The sequence below is a fragment of the Lacerta agilis genome, chromosome 2 (assembly GCF_009819535.1).
Source record: "Lacerta agilis isolate rLacAgi1 chromosome 2, rLacAgi1.pri, whole genome shotgun sequence".
Classification (NCBI taxonomy): Eukaryota; Metazoa; Chordata; class Lepidosauria; order Squamata; family Lacertidae; genus Lacerta; species Lacerta agilis.
In genome coordinates, this window is record NC_046313.1 from 111,702,103 (window position 1) to 111,723,118 (window position 21,016).

Sequence of the window (21,016 nt, forward strand, 5' to 3'; positions counted from 1 at the left end):
GATTCAAACTACAAGAAAGAAGATTCCACCTAAACATTAGGAAGAACTTCCTGACAGTAAGAGCTGTCCGACAGTGGAATTTGCTGCCAAGGAGTGTGGTGGAGTCTCCTTCTTTGGAGGTCTTTAAGCGGAGGCTTGACAGCCATCTGTCAGGAATGCTTTGATGGTGTTTCCTGCTTGGCAGGGGGTTGGACTGGATGGCCCTTGTGGTCTCTTCCACCTCTATGATTCCTTTGGGGGAAGGGCAGGGTATGTATTGAATAAATATTCCCCTGGAAGGGTCTTGAATACTTCTCCCTTAAAAGGGGAAAGCTAGAAACCTGGAGAGTATGTTATTACTATGATTATTATTTCTTTGTATTAAGATGTTTCAGACTACAACTCCCATCAGCCTCAGCCTGTGCAGCATGGCACTGATGGGAGTTGTAGTCCTAAACGAGACATCAGGAGGGCCCTGGAGAAGGCTGGTGTATATAAAGCTCTACATCTAGGGCAGGAGTCAGCAAACTTTTTCAGCAGGGAGCCGGTCCACTGTCCTTCAGACCTTGTGGGGGGCCGGACTATTTTTTTTGGGGGGGGGAACCGAATTCCTATGTCCAACAAATAACCCAGAGATGCATTTTAAATAAAAGCACACATTCTACTCATGCAAAAACACCAGGCAGGCCCCACAAATAACCCAGAGATGCATTTTAAATAAAAGCACACATTCTACTCATGTAAAAACACACTGATTCCCAGACTGTTCGCGGGCCGGATTTAGAAGGCGATTGGGCTGCTTCCGGCCTCAGGGCCTTAGTTTGGGGACTCCTGATCTACGGCAAGGGTAGAAATTTGGTTCACTAATTTTTATTATTAATTACATTTGCATACTGCCCTTCATCCATACATCTCAGGTAGGTTCACAACATTGAAATACAAGATAAAAACACAAATGCATAATAAAAACAGGAATAAAGCAAACCAATAACCCTCAGCCCTCCTAATTTACACTTCCTGGAAATAATATGTGACCGAAACATAGGGATCCTTCAAAATGTGCACTTATCCGAAATTTGCAGTGCCGTTCCCCAGCCGAAAGGATGTGTACGAAACTGCATATATTTGTGAGACATAGAATATAGCAAAAATGTGTTCCATTAGTGAAAGCTGCTTGCCAAAGATGTATATATTAGGCAAAAATGCATAGAAAGGTTTGTTTTAGGTCAGATGGGCACTAACAAAGTTTCATAAGGAACTTTTTTTTTTAAAGGAAATTGCCAAAGGATTCCCTTTCCAGCCTGACAATGTACGCCAAAATATTGTCATGCTTTCTCATCAGGCAAAATACAAAGAGGTGTGGACCTTGAAATGGGAAAGGGGGCGCAGCGCATGACACCTCACATCTAGCAACATATGTGGCATCAGCCTGAACCCATGAAAAAGGTGGCAGAATTGCAGTGAGAAACACCACCAGGTTGAGGGGGATACAAACAGATTTCTTCGGGAATCCAATGTCACAGAAAGGAGTGCTAAACTTGTGCCATATGCCATTGCATTGCAGCTCAAATATTATGCGCAAAATAACAGGGAAATGGAATAAACTGCAGCGTGAAGGCAGCCGAAAGCAGTCTGCTCCAAAAGTAAATGCGATTTAACAGCTCTTTCTCCTTCTCTTGGTTATCTTCTTTCAGGGAGAAGAAGGCCCAGTCGCCAATCGAGAAGGCCCCCAACTTCTCTTTCGGTACCAGTTTGGCAAAAACAGACTCCGATTCTCTCGTTTGGATGCTTAGGCACCTGCCCTGGCACAATGTTTCCCTCAGATGTGTGCTAAGCCCTGCGAGTTTGAGAGCCACAGCTGAGGGAAGGCCAAGACAAAATGGCCGCTGAGGAAGGACGCGCCTCGCCATCCCTGAGCCTGCAGTTCCGGGTTGCGCTCGGACAGCACGGCGGGATAAAAACGGAGGCCCAGGATCCGGCCGACGCTCATGATATCCAGATGGTGTGCATCGGCGAGCCTCATGGGTGGACTGCCTCGACCCATGTCAAGCCGGAACTGGAGGAAGTGCATTGGGAAACCCGAGAAAACGAGGTGTTCTTGAAGGCCAGGCCGTCCCCTCGCTCAGGGTGGGGAAGCCTGACACCGTGTCAGGAGGCCCTGCCTTGGGACGGGGTCAAAGTGTTCCCAGCCTCCTTTGAGGGAGCATTCACAACTTGCAAATGGCTGGCCAGAGAGTGGGGGTCTTGGCAGAGGACACCCGCCTCTGAAATGGAAGGGCAACGAGCGACTGGCACACCGGACAGCGCCAGAGCGAGGAGGGGCAGCAGGAAAGGGAAGGCCGCTGGTCTTCTGAGCGGTGCGGTCGGGGCAGAGGCCCAGCGCCAGCAGTTCAGGCGTTTCTGCTACCAAGAGGCCGAGGGTCTGCACAATGCCTACGGCCAACTCCGGAGCCTGTGCCATCGGTGGCTGAAACCGGAGAGGCACTCGAAGGAGCAGATTTTGGAGCTGGTGATAATGGAACAGTTCCTGGCTGTCCTGCCCCTGGAGATGCAGAGCTGGGTCAGGGAACAGGAGCCTGAGACCTGCGCCCACGTGATCGCCCTGGCTGAGGATTTCCTGCTAAGGCAACAAGAGGCAGAACAATTGGGGCAGGAGGTGACTGGGGCGGGGGTCAGCCTGAAGTTTGGGAGGTTCACATGTGAATTTGCTAGGTTAGGTGGGGGCGAGTGCCTGGATCTGTTGATAAACCATAGTTTAACCTAGAGAACTGGAGTGGGTGGGGCAAAGAGGGGCGGGAGTGAACTGGCAGTGTGGTATAGTGTGTAGAGCAGCGTGGTAGAAGAAGAAGAAGAGTTTGGATTTGATATCCCGCTTTTCACTACCCGAAGGAGTCTCAAAGCGGCTAACATTCTCCTTTCCCTTCCTCCCCCACAACAAACACTCTGTGAGGTGAGTGGGGCTGAGAGACTTCAGAGAAGTGTGACTGGCCCAAGGTCACCCAGCAGCTGCATGTGGAGGAGCGGGGATGCGAACCCGGTTCCCCAGATTACGAGTCTGCCACTCTTAACCACTACACCACACTGGCTCTCTGGTGTAGTGTAGTGGTTGGACTCTGGCCACATCCACAGTACACACTGTAGAATCCTAGAATGGTAGAGTCGGAAGGGGCCATGAGGGCCATCTGTTTCCACCCCCTGCAATGCAGGAATCTTTTGCCCAACATGGGGCTTGAACCCATGACCCGGAGGTTAAAAGTCTCATGCTGCACATTCAAAGCACATTCATCACACTTTTCGCAGTCATGGCCTCCCCCCCCCCCCGCCAAAGATTCCTGGGAGCTGTAGTTTTGCCCCTCACAGAGGTATAATGCCATCCAGGCTCTGCTTAAAAACCTCTAAGGAAAGTCCTTCCTGATGTTTAGTCGGAATCTCATTTCTTTTAACTTGAATCCATTGGTTCATTGTGGTGCCCAGAACTGGACACAGTGTTCCAGGTGTGCTCTGACAAAGGCAGAATGGAGCCATACTATTACTTCCCTTGATCTGGATACTAGACTTCTGTTGATGTAGCTTAAGAGGGAGAAATGCAAAGTACTACACTTGGGCAAAATAAATGAAAGGCACAAATACAGGATGGGTGACACCTGGCTTGAGAGCCGTACATGTGAAAAGGATCTAGGAGTCTTGGTGGACCATAAACTTGACATGAGTCAACAGTGTGATCCAGCAGCTAAAAAAGCCAATGCAATTCTGGGCTGCATCAATAGGAGTATAGCGTCTAGATCAAGGGAAGTAATAGTACCACTGTATTCCGCTCTGGTCAGACCTCACCTGGAATACTGTGTCCAGTTCTGGGCACCACAGTTCAAGAAGGATACTGACAAGCTGGAACATGTCCAGAAGAGGGCAACCAAAATGGTCAAAGGCCTGGAAACAATGCCTGATGAGGAACGGCTTAGGGAGCTGGGTATGTTTAGCCTGGAGAAGAGAAGGTTAAGGGGTGATCTGATAGCCATGTTCAAATATATCAAAGGATGTCATATAGAGGAGGGTGAAAGGTTGTTTTCTGCTGCTCCAGAGAAGCGGACACGGGGCAATGGATTCAAACTACAAGAAAGAAGATTCCACCTAAACATTAGGAAGAACTTCCTGACAGTGAGAGCTGTTTGGCAGTGGAATTTGCTGCCAAGGAGTGTGGTGGAGTCTCCTTCTTTGGAGGTCTTTAAGCGGAGGCTTGACAGCCATCTGTCAGGAATGCTTTGATGGCGTTTCCTGCTTGGCAGGGGGTTGGACTGGATGGCCCTTGTGGTCTCTTCCAACTCTAGGATTCTATGATTCTAAGATTGCGTTAGCTCCATCATAATCAGTCATAACATTCCATTGCAATTTAACTTTATTAAATGATGCGTTTCTTAACAAAAATCGGGGGGGGGGGGATTCCTCCCACCCCGGTCTCCCTGCCGCCTCTAGTGGATCCTTTCCCTGTCCCAGCTCTGACAGAAACCTTTCCGCTCTTCTTACAGGAGCTGGGACCCTTTGTGGAGGTGATGGTGAATTCTCCCGAGGGAGAGCAAGTTCCATCGGATGCTTGGCAGCGGCCGCTCTTCAAGGAAATCAAGCAGAAGGGCGACCGAGATGCAGAAACACTCGGTATGGAGTCACTTAACTAGCAGGAGTGGGAGGAGGCAGGGTGATGAGGTAATGATATACCTTGAAGGAGCGTCTCCACCCCCATCGTTCAGCCCGGACACTGAGGTCCAGCCCCAAGGTCCTTCTGGCGGTTCCCTCACTGCGAGGTTACAGTGACCAGGCACAGGGCCTTCTCGGTAGTGGCGCCTGCCTTGTGGAACGCCCTCCCATCAGATGTCAAAGAAATAAACAACTATCTGACTTTTAGAAGACATCTGAAGGCAGCCTTGCTTAGGGAATTTTTAAATGTTTGATGTTTTATCATGTTTTTTTTATATTCCGTTGGGAGCAGCCCAGAGTGGCTGGGGAAATCCAGCCAGATGGGAAGGGCATAAATAAATTATTATTATTATTATTATTATTATTATTATTATTATTATTATTATTATATTTATTAAATTTGTAAGCACACACCACTCATTCAAAGCATTTGTCATGGCTTCCCCCAAGGAATCCTGGGAACTGTAGTTTGTTAAAGGTGCCAAGAGTTGTTAAGACACACACACACACACACACACACACACCCCTACACCCCTGGCTTTATTCCCCTCACAGAGCTACAGTTTAACAGTGGTTTAACAGTCAGTCAATCCCTCTTCCACAGGAACTCTGGGAACTGTAGCTCTGAGAGGGGAATAGGATGCCTCCTAACAGCTCTCAGCATCCTTAACCACCTACATTTCCCAGGATCCTTTGGGGGAAGCCATTACAGTTGTTCCTTGGTTCTCGAATGGAATCCATTCCGGAAGTCCGTTCGACTTCCGAAAATGTTCGAAAACCAAGGCGCGGCTTCCGATTGGCTGCAGCAGCTTCCTGCACTCAATCGAAAGCCGGCATTGGATGCTTGGCTTCCAAAAAATGTTCACAAACCGGAACACTTAATTTCGGTTTTGTGGCGTTTGGGAGCCAAAATGTTTGAGTCACAAGGCGTTCCAGAACCAAGGTACGACTATACTGTTCAATGTGGTATCGTACTGCTTTGAATGTGTAAGGCGGGAAGAAGTGACATTAGATGGGAAACGGCTTAGATTTTTAAATTATTCTTAAGTGGCATCTAAATCTTGTTTTTGATTAAAACTAAAAATGATTTGGGCGGGGGGGTGTCGATGACTCAACTGTGTCTTTTCCTTCAGACAGCACTACGACTTCTCAGGAAGAGGAAGAGGTCGGGCAGCAAAGAGGTTCGGAGTTAACAGAAGCACGAAGGATGTTCCTGGGCAAATCTGCCAGCTGCCTCACACTGAGGTGCGAGAGCTTTGAGGAAGCTTGTGGATCGAAGCGGCAGCAGGAGTGGCTTCCCGCAGTGACTTGGGGGGAGCTGTCGCACCGGTCGGAAGCAGACGGGCCTGTTCCTGAGGCGGCACTCCACGCCGTGGCGGTCAAGTACCTTTGCCCCGAGTGCGGCCGGAACTTCCAGCACAAATCGACCTTAATCCGCCACCAGAAGATACACACGGGCGAGAAGCCCCACGTCTGCCTTGAGTGCGGGAAGAGCTTCCGCCGCAGGGACAAGCTGATCCGGCACCAGAGGATCCACACGGGGCAGAAGCCCCACGAGTGCGCCGAGTGCGGGAAGAGCTTCCGCGAGAGGGGGAAGCTCACCAACCACCAGAGGATCCATACCGGCGAGAAGCCCTACGCCTGCCCGGCCTGCAAGAAGACCTACCGCTGGAAGGAGGAGTTTGTGAAGCACCTGAGGATCCACACGGGCGAGAGGCCCTACGGGTGCCTGCACTGCGGCAAGGCCTTCATCAGCAAGGCCCACCTGGTCTCCCACCACCGCAGCCACACCGGGGAGAAGCCGTACGAGTGCGCCGAGTGCCGCCGGCGGTTCTGCAGCAAGCAGAGCCTCGCCAAGCACCAACGGGTCCACGCGGAAGAGAACGCCTACGAGTGCCAGGACTGCGGGAAGGTCTTCCGCTATGTTTCGAACTTCGCCAAACACCAGAGACTCCACACGAGCGACAGGATCCTCTAGGGAGGAATCATTATAATAATTTGTTTTTTGTACCCTGCCCATCTGACCAGGTTGCCTCAGCCACTCCGGGCAGCTTCCCGCAGAATATACTAAAACACCACAGAGCGCTGTCGCACGTGAAAAGCTTTCCGATGCAGGGCTGCCTTCAGATCTCTACGGAAAGTCGTATAATTATCTCCTTGGCATCTGAGGGCAGGATGCATGAGTGTTGCCAGGATTTATGTTGGGGGGGGGGCAGGACACCCGCCTGTCATCCTCCTCTGTCTGGCTCTACCCAGCAGATTCAGAATCTCAACAAACGTTCTTTTAAATTACTTTCTTTTGACCCCAAGTGCTCGGGGAAAAACCTGTCAAAGCCTTCAGTCATTTGAAAGCTAGGGAGTTAAATAAAAAAATTAACATCGTCGACTGAGGGCTTTCTGCTGTATAGAAACTTCCAGTTGTTTCTAGGCTGGCCCTGCAGGTGCGCGCTCTGAGGAGAAAACGCCGGAAACGATGAGAAGCTTCCAGAACTGAGCTACCTGCAACGCGATTGGTCAGTTTACGGAAGCCATGCAGATCACTCAGTTGGGTTGCCTCAGTTGGGTTGCACCACATCATCAAAGTGACCTCAGCGAGCATTTCAATTTCAAATATTCTGATTATTTCTTTTAATTATTTCTATTTATTTATTTATTTACTTGATTGGGGGGGGCAGCTGCCCTCCTGCCCCCTCGGCTGCGCCCATAGGAGGGCGTTCCACAAGGCAGGCGCCACTGCCGAGAAGGCCCTCTGCCTGGTTCCCTGTAGCTTCACTTCTCGCAGTGAGGGAACCGCCAGAAGGCCTTCGGAGGAGGACCTCAGTGTCCGGGCTGAATGATGGAGGTGGAGATGCTCTTCTAGGAACAATTACCATTCCATGATAAAAAAATCCACTTCTCCGTCGGCACTGTCAGACACCACAGCCACCGGGTTTCTCTCCTGAGGCCCCCAAAATCCCACCAGCCTGCAGACATGAGAGAATCCACTTGCTCGGTGGAAGGGCCTTATCTCATCTGCCTTCCATGCAGAAGGTCCCAGGTTCTAACTACCCAAAAGCATTTTCAGGTACAGCAGGGAAGAGTCTCCCTGCCTGAAACCGTGGACAGCAGCTGGCAGTCAGTGTATACACTACTGAATTAGATGGAGCAACAGTCAGGTTCAGGAGAAGGCATCTTCCTGTTATCCTGTTTATAACTGCTTATAAAACCTATTGCCTCGTTTTGGTTAGCCTTGTACGCTCGAAATCTTTGTAGCCACATAAGGCTAGACGGCTGTGCGTTTCTTTTTTTGTCTGAATGTGAGGAACGATGGTCTATTTGTACAAACTAAGCTATTCTGGCTAATTTGAGCAGGGAGACCCCTCTGCTCAGTGTGACAAACATTTTGAGAAGCAATTTCCACAGCCGACCACCAACAATGACTTCAGTGACAGAAACCACTTAAATGTGGACTTGCCTCGGACAAGAGTTATTTTTAAAGTCTTGATACCGGAGAGAAAGACTTCAGAACATTTTGACCGCAGAATCACAGCTGAACGGTGGAAGCATGAACGACCGCAGGGAATGTTTTTAGAGAAAATAAATGGATCTGAACTGGCGGGTCCCTTCGCAAACCTCCTGGTCTCAATCCAAGGCATCGTGAGCTGGTGCTTCTATGTGCAGTTTAGGAAACGCTGGTAAAATTAGTAATGCACTTTCTCAAATGTTTCTGTTGTGATTATTGTTCCTCCTCTTTGGTGTTTCTTTGTGTGACATACATGGGTATTATTATTATTATTATTATTATTATTATTATTATTATTATTACCTGCCCCTCACCCTAAGATCCCAGGGCAGGTTAGAGCAATTAAAAAACATCATTAATTTTAGAAATGAGTGTAAAACAACTTGGAATTACAAAAATAAGTTGAGTCCTGAAAACATACACCTCAGGGTCAAAAGCATTGTTTGTTATAAAAGAAGAGTTTGGATTTGATATCCCGCTTTTCACTACCCGAAGGAGTCTCAAAGAGGCTAACATTCTCCTTTCCCTTCCTCCCCCCACAACAAACACTCTGTGAGGTGAGTGGGGCTGAGAGACTTCAGAGAAGTGTGACTAGCCCAAGGTCACCCAGCAGCTGCATGTGGAGGAGTGGAGACACGAACCCGGTTCCCCAGATTACGAGTCTACCGCTCTTAACCACTACACCACACTGGCTCTCTAAAACCATGCCTCGTGTGGTAAAGGTGAGCAGGGTAGCATATACACTGTACCTTTAAAGCACATTCTTTCCCTCAAAGAATTCTGGGCCTTGTAGTTCACCCCTCACGGTTACAATTCCCAGCAGCCCTTAACAAACTACAGTGCCCAGAATTCTTTGAGGTGGGAAGAAAGCGCTCTGAATGTGCTTTAAAGGTGGTGTCTTGTATGAAGCCTAGGAAAGCTTTCTCTCATATTAGAAATGGGGGTCATCCAGTACATCTGACTGGCTGGACTTTCAGGCAATGAGGAAGGTGGTAGAGCATCTGCTCTGCAAATAAGCAGCGCGGTGTAGCGGTTAGAGTGCTGACCTAGGGCTTGGGAGATCAGGGTTAAAATCCCCACTCGGCCATGACACTCGCTGTCCAGTCACTGTCTCTCGGCCTAAGCTACCACACCATAGAATCATAGTGTTGGAAGGGAAACCTAGTTCAACCGCCTGCAAGGCAGGAACAATGCAGGTCGTTGGGAGGGCAAACCACCTTGAGCTTTTGGGATGCTGATGCTGCAGAAAGGTCCCTGGTTCAAACCCCAGCATCTCCAGGTAACATTGGGAGAGATCTCCCCTTCTGAAACCTTGGAGAGCCCCTGGCAGTCTTGTGTGGAGAACACAGATTATCAAAATCGGCTTGGTAGCTTCCTCAGTTTGTCACGGGTTGCCAAAGTCATGTGGCTTAAAGGCGTTGCTTATTTTTCACTTGTGATGCAAAGAATTGGGAAAGATCCAACAACACAGTCCTCGCAAATCGGCTCAGAGGGAAGCCTGATGGAATTTGGCGGGGCTTTCTCTCGGGTAAGTGGGGTTCGGATCACAGCCTAAGATGCCTGCCTTAACGCTGGCTCTGCTAAAACAGAAAATACGTTCACATATCATAGAATAGTAGAGTTGGAAGGGGCCCCCAAGAGTCAACTAGGCCAACCCCCTACACAATGCAGGAATCTCAACAGATATGATGATCAGTGATTTGGGGGGGGGGGGGCAAATGCAGTCTCTCACCAGGCCATGCCTCCAACCAACTTTGCTTCAAATTCTCCCCCAGTGTTTGGGCCTGGCTGATGTGTCCTTGAGTTCCAGTGATCTCTCTTGATTTCCTGGATGGAGGGTGGAGAGGGGTGTGCGCACATGTGTGGACGCCAGCCCACTGTGCAAAGGTAATGTTCAGCTTTGCTCCACCCACTTCTGCCTCCGGCCCCTCCCACCACTTTGCATGTGGCCCCCAGAATGTAGCTCAGAAGGGAAAGCCTGAAAATGGTTCTCTACCATCGCTCTATTCCAAATCTGGTTCTGTGCACCCCATTTGGTGAGTGGTGGCAGGTGCGGAATGTGTGCAGGCAGATGTAGCAGGACTACAATTCCCATCATCCCTGGCAATTGCCCGTGCTTGCTGGGGCTGATGGGAGTTGTAGCTGGACATCTGGAGGGCCAAAGGCTGACTGAAGCAGAGCCTTCAGCTGCTATGGGGAGCCTCTGGCCCTCCACATTTCTGAATACAGCTCCGACCAGAAACTCTCCCTAGCCCCAGTTTTCCACACTGGGGAGCTGTAAACCTTTGACACCCCACCTGTCTGGCCTCCCCTATTCCCCAGAACTGGGATCAGCAGATGGCTGCGCAGCACGGACGTAAATCAAGCTGTCCCCAGAGGAACCTGCTTTTTCCTGCATGGGCAACTCTCTGCTTCTAGCCTACCTCACAGGGTCGTTCTGAGGGTGGTGTGAGACCCAATGGCAGTGCCCTGGGGCAAGTAGAGAATAAACAGTATAGTCAATAATAATAAACATAGAATCATAGAATTGTAGAGTCTAGCATCGTGTATTCACAATGGCCAACCGGATGCCCCAAAGGAAAACCCTTGTGGAAAGAAGACACAGTACCAGCAAAAGAAGATTGGCAACAAAAACTACTGGAGTATGCAGAAATGGCGAAACTTACCGGCAAGATAAGAAACCAAGAAAAGAGACTGAGTTAGAGTGGAAATGCTTTAATGACTATTTAAAAAATCATTGTACACAATGGGTGATGCGGTTGAAAAAGATATTATACCTTTAACTAATATTAATATTAATAATTGTAATATTAATATGGTGCTGGAGGAGACTTCTGAGAGTCTCATGGACTGCAAGAAGATCAAGCTATCCATTCTGAAGGAAATCAGCCCTGAGTGCTCACTGGAAGGACAGATCCTGAAGTTGAGGCTCCAGTACTTTGGCCACCTCATGATAAGAGAAGACTCCCTAGAAAAGACCCTGATGCTGGGAAAGATTGAGGGCACAAGGAGAAGGGGATGACAGAGGATGAGATGGTTGGACAGTGTTCTCGAAGCTACTAACATGAGTTTGGCCAAACTGCGGGAGGCAGTGAAAGATAGGCGTGCCTGGCGTGCTCTGGTCCATGGGGTCACGAAGAGTCGGACACGACTGAACGGCAACAAAATCGTAAACTGTAACTAATGTTATAGCAGGACATAGCTAAGCCACGGCCCTCGATCCTGCAGTTGGTGGGGGGGCTGAAAAAGAGGATTGGGCAAAATCATGCAGGAAAAGGCTACCAATTGACTACTAGCCACAATGGCCTATGCTCTGCTTCCATGCTTGGAAGAAGAAGAGGAGGAGGAGTTTGGACTTGATGTCCTGATTATTACTGCTTTTACCATATCTTGTTTTATCTACCATGATTTATATCTGTTGTTTAGCAAATGTATCTAACATATCTTGTATAATTGCGGGAGGTTTCTGCCTGAATTCTTTTCTATGTGCTATGGCCAATTGGCTAACGCAATAAACTTTGATTTGATTTGATTTGATATCCTGCCTTTCACTCCCCTTAAGGAGTCTCAAAGCAGCTAACAATCTCCTTTCCCTTTCTCCCCCACAACAAACCCTCTGTGAGGTGAGTGAGGCTGAGAAACTTCAGAGAAGTGTGACTAGCCCAAGGTCACCCAGCAGCTGCATGTGGAGGAGCGGGGACGCGAACCCGGTTCACCAGATTACAAGTACACTGCTCTTACACCATGCTGGTGTAGTGGGGAAGCAGAGCTTTATTTTTTTTCCCTGGAGGCAAGCCTAAATTCAAATAATATTTTCTAAGGCTGCCACCTGATTAAATTAATCTTTGCTTATCGTATATTAGTCAATTAAATCTACCCATGAAAAAAAATATTTCTGAAGCACAATGTTTTAAAATGTCAAGACACCGTTGCAAAAGCGTGCGGCTAAATGTTGGTTTAAGAGCATGTGCAGGTTACAGTGATGGAGAATACAATTAGAAAAAAACAACAATATACCAGATATGTAACCACTACACTACGCAGAGGCAATAATGCCTCTGAATACCATTTGCTGGAAGCCAAAGAGGGGTGGGGTGGGAAAGTGCTCTTTCGCCCTGGTCCTCCTTGAATATTTCCCACAGGGCACTGTGACTTGAAAACAGGATGCTGGGCTATGATCCCAACAAGGGATGCTAAACAGAAATGGCCCTCAGCTTTCTGAGCAATTTGCTTTATGGCCGTTCACCAAAGGGGTTAATTTCATGGAGACTTGCATTGCATTTCCTAGAGCTACTAAGAGGCTTTGGGAGCAGAGGGATGCGAAGAGAGCGCAACTCACTTCCTGCCCCGCCTACTGTGGGAAAGCAGGGGTTTAAATTTCCCAGGCGCTGCAGGAGGAGCAGTGGTCCCTTGTTCTTTTTTAGGAAAGATCAGGTGAGTGGAGGGCAGGGAAGTGGGTTTGCAGCAAGAAGAGGTGGAGAATTTCAGTAGAGAGATTCTCCGGCTGGGCTTCTGTGCCTTTCGTAACTGGGTGGCAGGCAGAAGTTGAACAGGTGAAGCTTTCCTCCATTCATGGCATTTCTGGGTTCGGGAGCAGCTGTACCTGCTGGATTTCCGCACTGGTGTTAGCTTGTGATGGTGCCTTTTTGCACACACGCACACACACCCTTCCTCTGTTGGATCGCTCCAAATCAAGGACCTGGGGAGATAGCTCAGTTGGTAGAGCATGAGGTTCTTAATCTCAGGTTCATGGGTTTGAGTCCCACTTTGGGAAAAAGATCCCTGCATTGCAGGGGATGGGACTAGATCCTATCTTCTGGTCCCTTCCAACTCTGCAATTCTGTGATTTTATGCTTCTTGGCTTGATAAAGCATTCAGTGGCTGCCAGCCACAATGTCTGCGTTTTCCTTGCACTGGCAAAGGCAGAATACGCCTCTGGATACCAGTTTTTTGGGAATCACAAGTGGGGAGGAGTCAGTGCTGTTACGCTCATGTCCTGCTTGGAGATTCCCAAGGACCAGATGCGCAGCCTGGGAGTCATTTTGGACTCACAGCTGTCCATGGAAGCGCAGGTTAATTCTGTATCCAGGGCAGCTGTCTACCAGCTCCACCTGGTACGCAGGCTGAGACCCTACCTGCCCGCGGACTGTCTCACCAAGGTGGTGCATGCTCTGGTTATCTCCCGCTTGGACTACTGCAATGCGCTCTATGTGGGGCTACCTTTGAAGGTGACCCGGAAACTGCAATTAATCCAAAATGCGGCAGCTAGACTGGTGACTGGGAGTGGCCGCCGGGACCACATAACACCGGTCCTGAGAGATCTGCATTGGCTCCCAGTACGTTTCCGAGCACAATTCAAAGTGTTGGTGCTGACCTTTAAAGCCCTAAACGGCCTTTGTCCTGTATACCTGAAGGAGCGTCTCCACCCCCATCATTCAGCCCGGACACTGAGATCCAGCGCCGAGGGCCTTCTGTCGGTTCCCTCACTGCGAGAAGCAAAACTACAGGGAACCAGGCAGAGGGCCTTCTCGGTAGTGGCGCCCGCCCTGTGGAACGCCCTCCCATCACAGGTCAGGGAAATAAACAACTACCTGACATTCAGAAAAAACCTGAAGGCAGCCCTTTTTAGGGAAGTTTTTAATGTTTGATATTTTTGTATTTGATTTCTGTTGGAAGCCGCCCAGAGTGGCTGGGGAAATCCAGCCAGATGGGCGGGGTACAAATTATTATTATTATTATTATTATTATTATTATTATTATTATTATTGGAGCATCTGATCTGGCCACTGTGAGAAGAGAATGCCAGACTAGATGGGCCATTTATTTACTAATTATATTTTAAATCCTACCTTACCTACAAGGAACTCAAGGTGGAAGACATAGTCCTCTCCAACTAATCCCCACAACAGCCCTTGGGGGTAGGGTAGGCTGAGAATTGCTGACTAGCCCAATATCACCCTGTGAATTTCATGTCCAAGGGCGATTTGAAACCCTGGTCTCCCAGGTCCTGGCCCAACACGCCTTTGTGTTATTCCCTAAAAGAGCTGTGGGTGTTGATTGTATTGAATATGTACGAACACAGGCATGGAAGGAGAAATATGGGCAGCAGGGTGAAATAAATCTCTGCTAAATGAAGAAAATGTCATAGCTCGGGGGTAGAGCCCCCGCTTTGCATGTGGAACGTCCCGGTTTTATAGAATTATACAGCTAGAAATGAGCAGGGAGGTAATCTATTCAATGCTTTTGTTCAGTGCGTCCTTGTGTGGCCTCTGCTTAAACATCTCCAGCGAAGGAGAGGCCATTGGTTTCTTGTGATATTTATCCAAAATCTGCATCTTCCCTGCGGTTTCCTCCTACAGGTTCTAGTCTAAGGGATGCCATATTTCAGAAAGTAAAAACCAGGAAACCCCAAAAGTTATTGATCTTTTTTTTTTCCAGGAAGACCCCAAAGTTGTTGTTGAGCTTTTTTTTTTTTTCCAACCAAACCTCAAAAAAACCACGATTCTGCAATTGATTTGCCTAAGATCAAGGGCAAATTTTCAATTCCGCATTTGAAATCCTAGTATATGTATGTGGCAGCCCTATATCTAGTCCAATCCCCTGGGGTGACATTCACGCCATTTGAAAACACCCTTATTCCATTTTAAGAGTCATGGACAGTTGTTAGGAGACACACACACACACACACACCATTCCCCTCACAGATCTACAATTCCCAGAGTCCCACAGGAAGAGGAATTGATAGTTAAACCACTCTGGGAACTGTAGCTCTGTGTGGGGAATAGGGTTCTCCGAATGACTCTCAACTCCCTTAGCAAGCTACAGTTCCCAGGATTCTTTACAGCAGTGTTCCCCTACCTTGGGCCTCCAGCTGTTTTTGGCCTACAACTCCCATCATCCCTGACCACTGGCCTTGCTAGCTAGGGATGATGGGAGCTGTAGTCCAAAAACAGCTGGAGGCCCAAGGTTGGGGAACACTGCTTTACAGGAAGCCATGGCTGTGGAATGGCATTAAGTGCATATTGGGCCTTGCTTTGATCAAGCAGCGCTTGTCTTATATTTTTATAAAATTTGTATATCTCCTTTTTTTTTTTTCCTCCTCAGGAAGCTTAAACTTCCCTTCCAAACCGCTTGCATGTCTGCACACCCTGCAGCTTCGTGAGGTCTAAAGCTTCACAGCCTGGGCTTGCGGAAAGAACTGGTAACTTGGGCTCGGGCGGACGTTTGCCAGGAAGAAATAAAATGGCAGCCAAGCCGAGGGACGGATTGGTGCTGGGTCTCCAGCCCGAGGCTGGGCCTCAACAGGGAGTGAAAATGGAGCAACCGGACCTAGCGGTCCTTGACCCAGGAGTGGGGAACAGCCCTCACGTCATGCAGGCCAGGAATACCAGGGAATTCTGGGAGAGAAACGTGTCGGGCCCTGTCAAGCAGGAGCCACAGAAGGGGCTTCAGCAGCCATGGGAGGCCCAGCTACAGGAGTTCCTCAGAGCGATGGAGTCTTCCCACTCTGACGGGAGAAACCCGCACCAGCGGACGTTGGCGTTGCGGGACGAGGCCCACCCCGTCCTGCCTCCTTCGGTGGGAATGGATGGCGCCAGGCCGCATCTGAGGAGAGAGATGACAACCCCTCTCCTGCCAGGGCCCTGCAGAGAAGCCCAACAGCCAGCTAACAGCCTCTTGGCCAAAGAGACGGGAGAGTCCGGGAAAGTCAAGGAAGAGGTCCTGGGGGAAGAGGAGAACGGCGTGGCCGTTGGCATGGATGCCGAGCGCCAGCGCTTCCGGCAGTTTGGCTACCGGGAGGCCGAGGGGCCTCGAGAGACTTGCAGCCGCCTCTGGGATCTTTGCCACTGGTGGCTGAAGCCGGAGAAGCGCAGCAAGGAGCAGATCCTGGAGCTGGTGATCCTGGAGCAGTTCCTGGCCGTCCTGCCCTCGGAGATGCAGAGCTGGGTCAGGAAAGGCGGGCCGGAGAGCTGCTCGCGGGCGGTGGCCTTGGCGGAAGACTTCCTGCTAAGGCAGCGGCCCGAGCAGGTGAGCGCCTGCTTCTCCCTGCTACCTGTGAGGCTTTCGGAGTTGTGGAGAGGGCAGTGACGGGCCACGTTCACAGCATACATTAAGGCACTATAACTGTCATGGCTTCTCCCAAAGGATTCTGGGAGCTGTGATTTAAGGATGCTGAGCGTCGTTCGGAAACCCCCGTTTCCCTCACAGAGTTGCGGTTCTCAGAGTGCTTTAACAGTCAATCCCTCTTCACAGGGAGCTCTGGGAATTGACGGCCTCTGAGGGGGAAAGGGGACTTCCCAACAACTCTCAGCGCCCATAGCAAACTCCCATAATTCTTTGGGGGAAGCCATGACTATTCAACATGGTCTCATAGTGTTTTAAGTGGGGTGATCGTTGGCCTTAATGGACGGACAGTAGCTCAGTGGCATACAGAAATATTCACAGGATACAGAAATCTTCACAGGTTCATTCCCTGGCATCTTCCGTTCGAAAAAGGGCCTCACCGCAAGGGATGGGAATAATCCTTCTCTGCATGTGACCTCGATAGCTGCTGCCAGTCAGAACGGACAGCACTAAGCTAAATGGGCTAATGGTCTGTCTGGAAATGTTGGCAGTTGCCTTATATTTAGTCCTTTGGGGAAGAAACTTAATTCATTGTCCACACGTAGCAAGCAGAAGGCCCCATGTATCTGAAACCCAGGGTGGGTGGATGTGCTTCTAGCCTGTGAATAGTCATGAGTATGCCCTACTGTAACCGAAATAATCACACACTTTCCCCCTTCCTCTCCCACCACCCACTTTTTTCTTTTTTCTTTTTAGTGTAAACTCTTTGGGGCAGGAGCCTGTCCTCTTGTGTTCTACGAAGCACCGTGCCCACTGGGCTGGGGCTGGATAAGTAAGAACAATCTCTCCTTCTGTTTCAGGTGCCGGGGGTGTCCAAGGACGGGGCTGCCAAGATCCCTGAAGTGGAGGCATCTCCCTCGGGTGCCTGGCCAAGGCCTCTGTTCAGAGAGATCAAACAGGAAGGCGACAGGGATGCGGCCTTGCTGGGTAAGGATTCCTGGTGGCAGAGTTTTAACCACACAGTTGTTAACATTTTTGATTTGTCACCAGTTAAAAGGTTAGGTCAGGGGTGGAGCAAGCCTTTGAACATGGCTTCGTGGCTAACAGGCAAACAGCAAATAACATTGAGATTCTATCCTTATTTCGGCAGGTGGTGGGCAGAAGCAGAACATACAAGAAAATGCCAGGAAACGGGAACCGTACTGGGTGTTGTCAGGAAGAGGCGGGCAGAATGCCTCTGGCTGGCCCAATCAGGGCAAAGCGGCTGCCAGCCAGGAGGAAGCGTACCCCGAGAAAGAAGGGGACAAGTTTATAAATTCCCAGGGCAGGTACGTGGAATTCGATGGGAATGTGACCCAGCTCACCGTCCCTGCACCAAGCGAGTCGCAGAAGCCGGGTCACGAGAGGCAGAAGTCCTGCGCCCACTGCGGGAAGGACTTCCAGCTGAAGTGCAACCTGCAGGCCCATGAGAGGACCCACACGGGCGAGAAGCCCTACAAGTGCTCCGTCTGCGGGAAGGGCTTCAGCACGAGGGCCTACCTGATCACCCACGAGAGGATCCACACGGGCGAGAAGCCGTACCAGTGCTCGGACTGCGGCAAGAGCTTCTGCGACAACTCCAACCTGATAGTCCACCGGAGGACCCATACTGGGGAGAGGCCCTACAAGTGCACGGACTGTGGGAAGAGCTTCCGGGAGAGGCCGGTGCTGATCCGGCACCAGCGGATCCACACGGGGGAGAAGCCCTACAAATGCAGGGACTGCGGAAAGAGCTTCAGCCAGAGCTCGGGCCTCCTGGTGCACGAGAGGACCCACACGCGAGAGAAGCCCTACACGTGCACGGACTGCGGGAAGAGCTTTGGCGGCAACTCGAACCTCAGGGTCCACATGAGGATCCACACTGGGGAGAAGCCCTACAGGTGCTCAGACTGCGGGAAGATCTTCAGCGACCGCTCGCTTCTCATGCGGCATCAGAGCACCCACCAAGAGGGGAAGTGTTAGAAAAAATGGCGGGGAAACAACACACAACCTGGGGTTTCATAGTTCCATACTGTCTAGGAAAATGACATTTTGATGCACACATGTACGCCACTCTCACGTACGTTTAACGTGCTGTGGTACCGCTTTAAACAGTCATGGCTTCCCCCAAAGGATTCTAGGAGCTGTGTTCTGTTAAAGGTGCTCAGAGTTGTTCTGTTAAAGGTGTTCTGTTAAAGGTGCTCAGACCTCTATTCCTTTCACAGAGCCACAATTGCCAGAGCTCCCTGTGAAGAGGGAATGATAATAATATATATATTTTTATTTATACCCCGCCAATCTGGTTGGGTTTCCCCAGCCACTCTGGGCAGCTCCCAACAGAACATTAAAAACACAATAAAACATCAAACATTAAAAACTGAGATCCAGTGTGGTGTAGTGGTTAAGAGCGGTAGACTCGTAATCTGGTGAACCGGGTTTGTGTCTCCACTCTTCCACATGCAGCTGCTGGGTGACCTTGGGCTTGTCACACTTCTCTGAAGTCTCTCAGCCCCACTCACCTCACAGAGTGTTCATTGTGGGGGAGGAAGGGAAAGGAGAATGTGAGCCGCTTTGAGACTCCTTCGGGTAGTGAAAAGCGGGATATCAAATCCAAACTCTTCTTCTTCTTCTTCTTCTTCTTCTAAACAGGGCTGCCTTCAGCTGTCTTCTAAAAGTAAGATAGTTGTTTATTTCCTTGACATCTGATGGGAGGACGTTCCACAGGGCAGGCGCCACTTCCGAGAAGGCCCTCTGCTTAATATCAAACCACTCTGGGAATTGTAACTCTGTGGCGGGAATAGAGGCCTCTCAGCACCCTTAGTAAACCGCAGTTCCCATGATTCTTTGGGAGAAACCATGACTGTTTATAGTAAGGTTACCGAACCATAGAATTGTAGAGTGGGTCCTGAGGGGCATCTAGCCCAACCCCCTGCAATGCAGGAATCTCAGCTAAAGCCTCCATAACAGAGGGCCATTCAAACTCTGCTCAAAAACCTCCAAGGAAGGAGAGGCCTCAAACTCCCGAGGGAGACCGTTTCACTGTCAAGCAGATTTTACTGTCAAAAAGTTCTTCCTGGTGTTTAGTCGGAATCTCTTTTTTTTGTAACTTGAATCCGGCAGAGGTGTGAATGTGGCTGTAGTTGCCTTACGACCCACCCCGATTACGCCCAGACTCTTTTTAAAAACGCACCTTTCTGCCTTTTAATATGAGCCACTTGCCAAAATGGCTGAGTGGGAAGACCTAGAAAGCGTCTCATGCCCACAACCAGGCAATAAATAGCTTTATCAGGGCTGACCAAGACGCCAGTGTGGTGTAGTGGTTAAGAGCGGTAGACTCGTAATCTGGGGAACCGGGTTCGCGTCTCCTCTCCTCCACATGCAGCTGCTGGGTGACCTTGGGCTAGTCACACTTCTCTGAAGTCTCTCAGCCCCACTCACCTCACAGAGGGTTTGTTGTGGGGGAGGAAGGGAAAGGAGAATGTTAGCCGCTTTGGGACTCCTTCGGGTAGTGAAAAGCGGGATATCAAATCCAAACTCTTCTTCTTCTTCTTGGTCCACGGAACTCTTCCATCAGGTTGGACATTAAGCAAAGCAGGAGGGAGAGGGAGGGAGGGAAACGCTGGCTCGGTCGTTGTGTAGCCACAAAGTCACATGCTTTCAAAATCCAAATAGGAGAGCCGCAGCAAATGCGCAGGGAATCTCTGGGATCAGGGAGGAGAAAGTGTGGGACGGTAGCCTTTGGAGGAGAACACCACACGGACGAGGTGGGGTTAAAGGATGCGCAAGCGATTCACAGTCCACATTAAGCCGAGGTATGGCCAGGACCATGTAACTTAATGCAGACCTCATGGCTAAAGCATCTAAGTCAGGGGTCAGCAAACTTTTTCAGCAGGGGGCTGGTCCACTGTCCCTCAGACCTTGTGGGGGGCCGGACTATATTTTGGAGGAAAATGAACGAATTCCTATGCCCCACAAATAACCCAGAGATGCATTTTAAATAAAAGGACACATTCTACTCATGTAAAAACACAGGCAGGCCCCGCAAATAACCCAGAGAGGCATTTTAAATAAAAGGACACATTCTACTCATGTAAAAACATGCTGATTCCCGGACCATCCGCAGGCCGGATTTAGAAGGCGATTGGGCCGCATCCGGCCCCCGGGCCTTAGTTTGGGGACCCTGATCTAAGTGGTTCCTCACTGCCCTTTCCCTCTTACCCTCTGCTCTGCTTAACTTCCAGCCTGATGAAGGTTTCTGGAGCAGTGGACAGCTTTGCTGACCGCTGAGTGAAGGTGGCGCCCTTCGGATTTCACCCTAGCACCCGTGACTCTCCACTCAGGATACGCCCTCTTTCGTTGCGAGGTGGTGGGAAAGTACACGGAGCTGGGGGTGTGTGTGTGATGGGAGTCACATACCAGCAAAAACCTGGAAGGTCGCAGCTTCCGCAGCCCCGTCAAAGAGACTAGTCCTCAAGCAAACGGCAGCAGGGGTGCTGTGCTGTTCACAATTCCACTGCCCCTTTGGCAAATGTCATTTAGCAAGGAGAACGAAACCCTAGTAGTAGCTTAGTAGCGGTTAGGGGTGCAGGCCGAAGTTTATAGTAGGTTTTAAGTTTGTAGGGTATACATCTGTAGCATGTACACGTTCCTTGCCACTTCTAGCAGGAGGGAGGTGGGTTTGAAGGGTGAAGAGTACGAAACGCAGTGTACTGTACTGACGAATGCCGATTTGTATATATGCAGAGAGTTTTAAGCTTAATATTT

General features: G+C 49.8%; 1 protein-coding gene across 1 annotated transcript; it reads left to right on the forward strand.

The window, feature by feature from the left end:
- The first annotated feature begins 1,684 nt into the window (after positions 1-1,684).
- LOC117042446 lies at positions 1,685-18,421 on the forward strand. Its single transcript, XM_033141993.1, has 6 exons — positions 1,685-2,635; positions 4,503-4,629; positions 5,802-6,644; positions 15,285-16,198; positions 17,095-17,221; positions 17,382-18,421. Exons 1-6 carry the CDS (start codon positions 1,859-1,861, stop codon positions 18,233-18,235), a joined length of 3,642 nt encoding a protein of 1,213 aa, XP_032997884.1. The 5' UTR covers positions 1,685-1,858; the 3' UTR covers positions 18,236-18,421.
- Positions 18,422-21,016: the final 2,595 nt, after the last annotated feature.

What these genes read in the sequence shown, in the direction of transcription:
- LOC117042446 (XM_033141993.1), top strand. Translation starts at nt 1,859, where the DNA reads ATGGCCGCTGAGGAAGGACGCGCCTCGCCATCCCTGAGCCTGCAGTTC. An exon ending in CAGAACAATTGGGGCAGGAG is followed by an intron (nt 2,636 to 4,502) that starts GTGACTGGGGCG and finishes CTCTTCTTACAG; the next exon opens with GAGCTGGGACCCTTTGTGGA. An exon ending in CCGAGATGCAGAAACACTCG is followed by an intron (nt 4,630 to 5,801) that starts GTATGGAGTCAC and finishes CTTTTCCTTCAG; the next exon opens with ACAGCACTACGACTTCTCAG.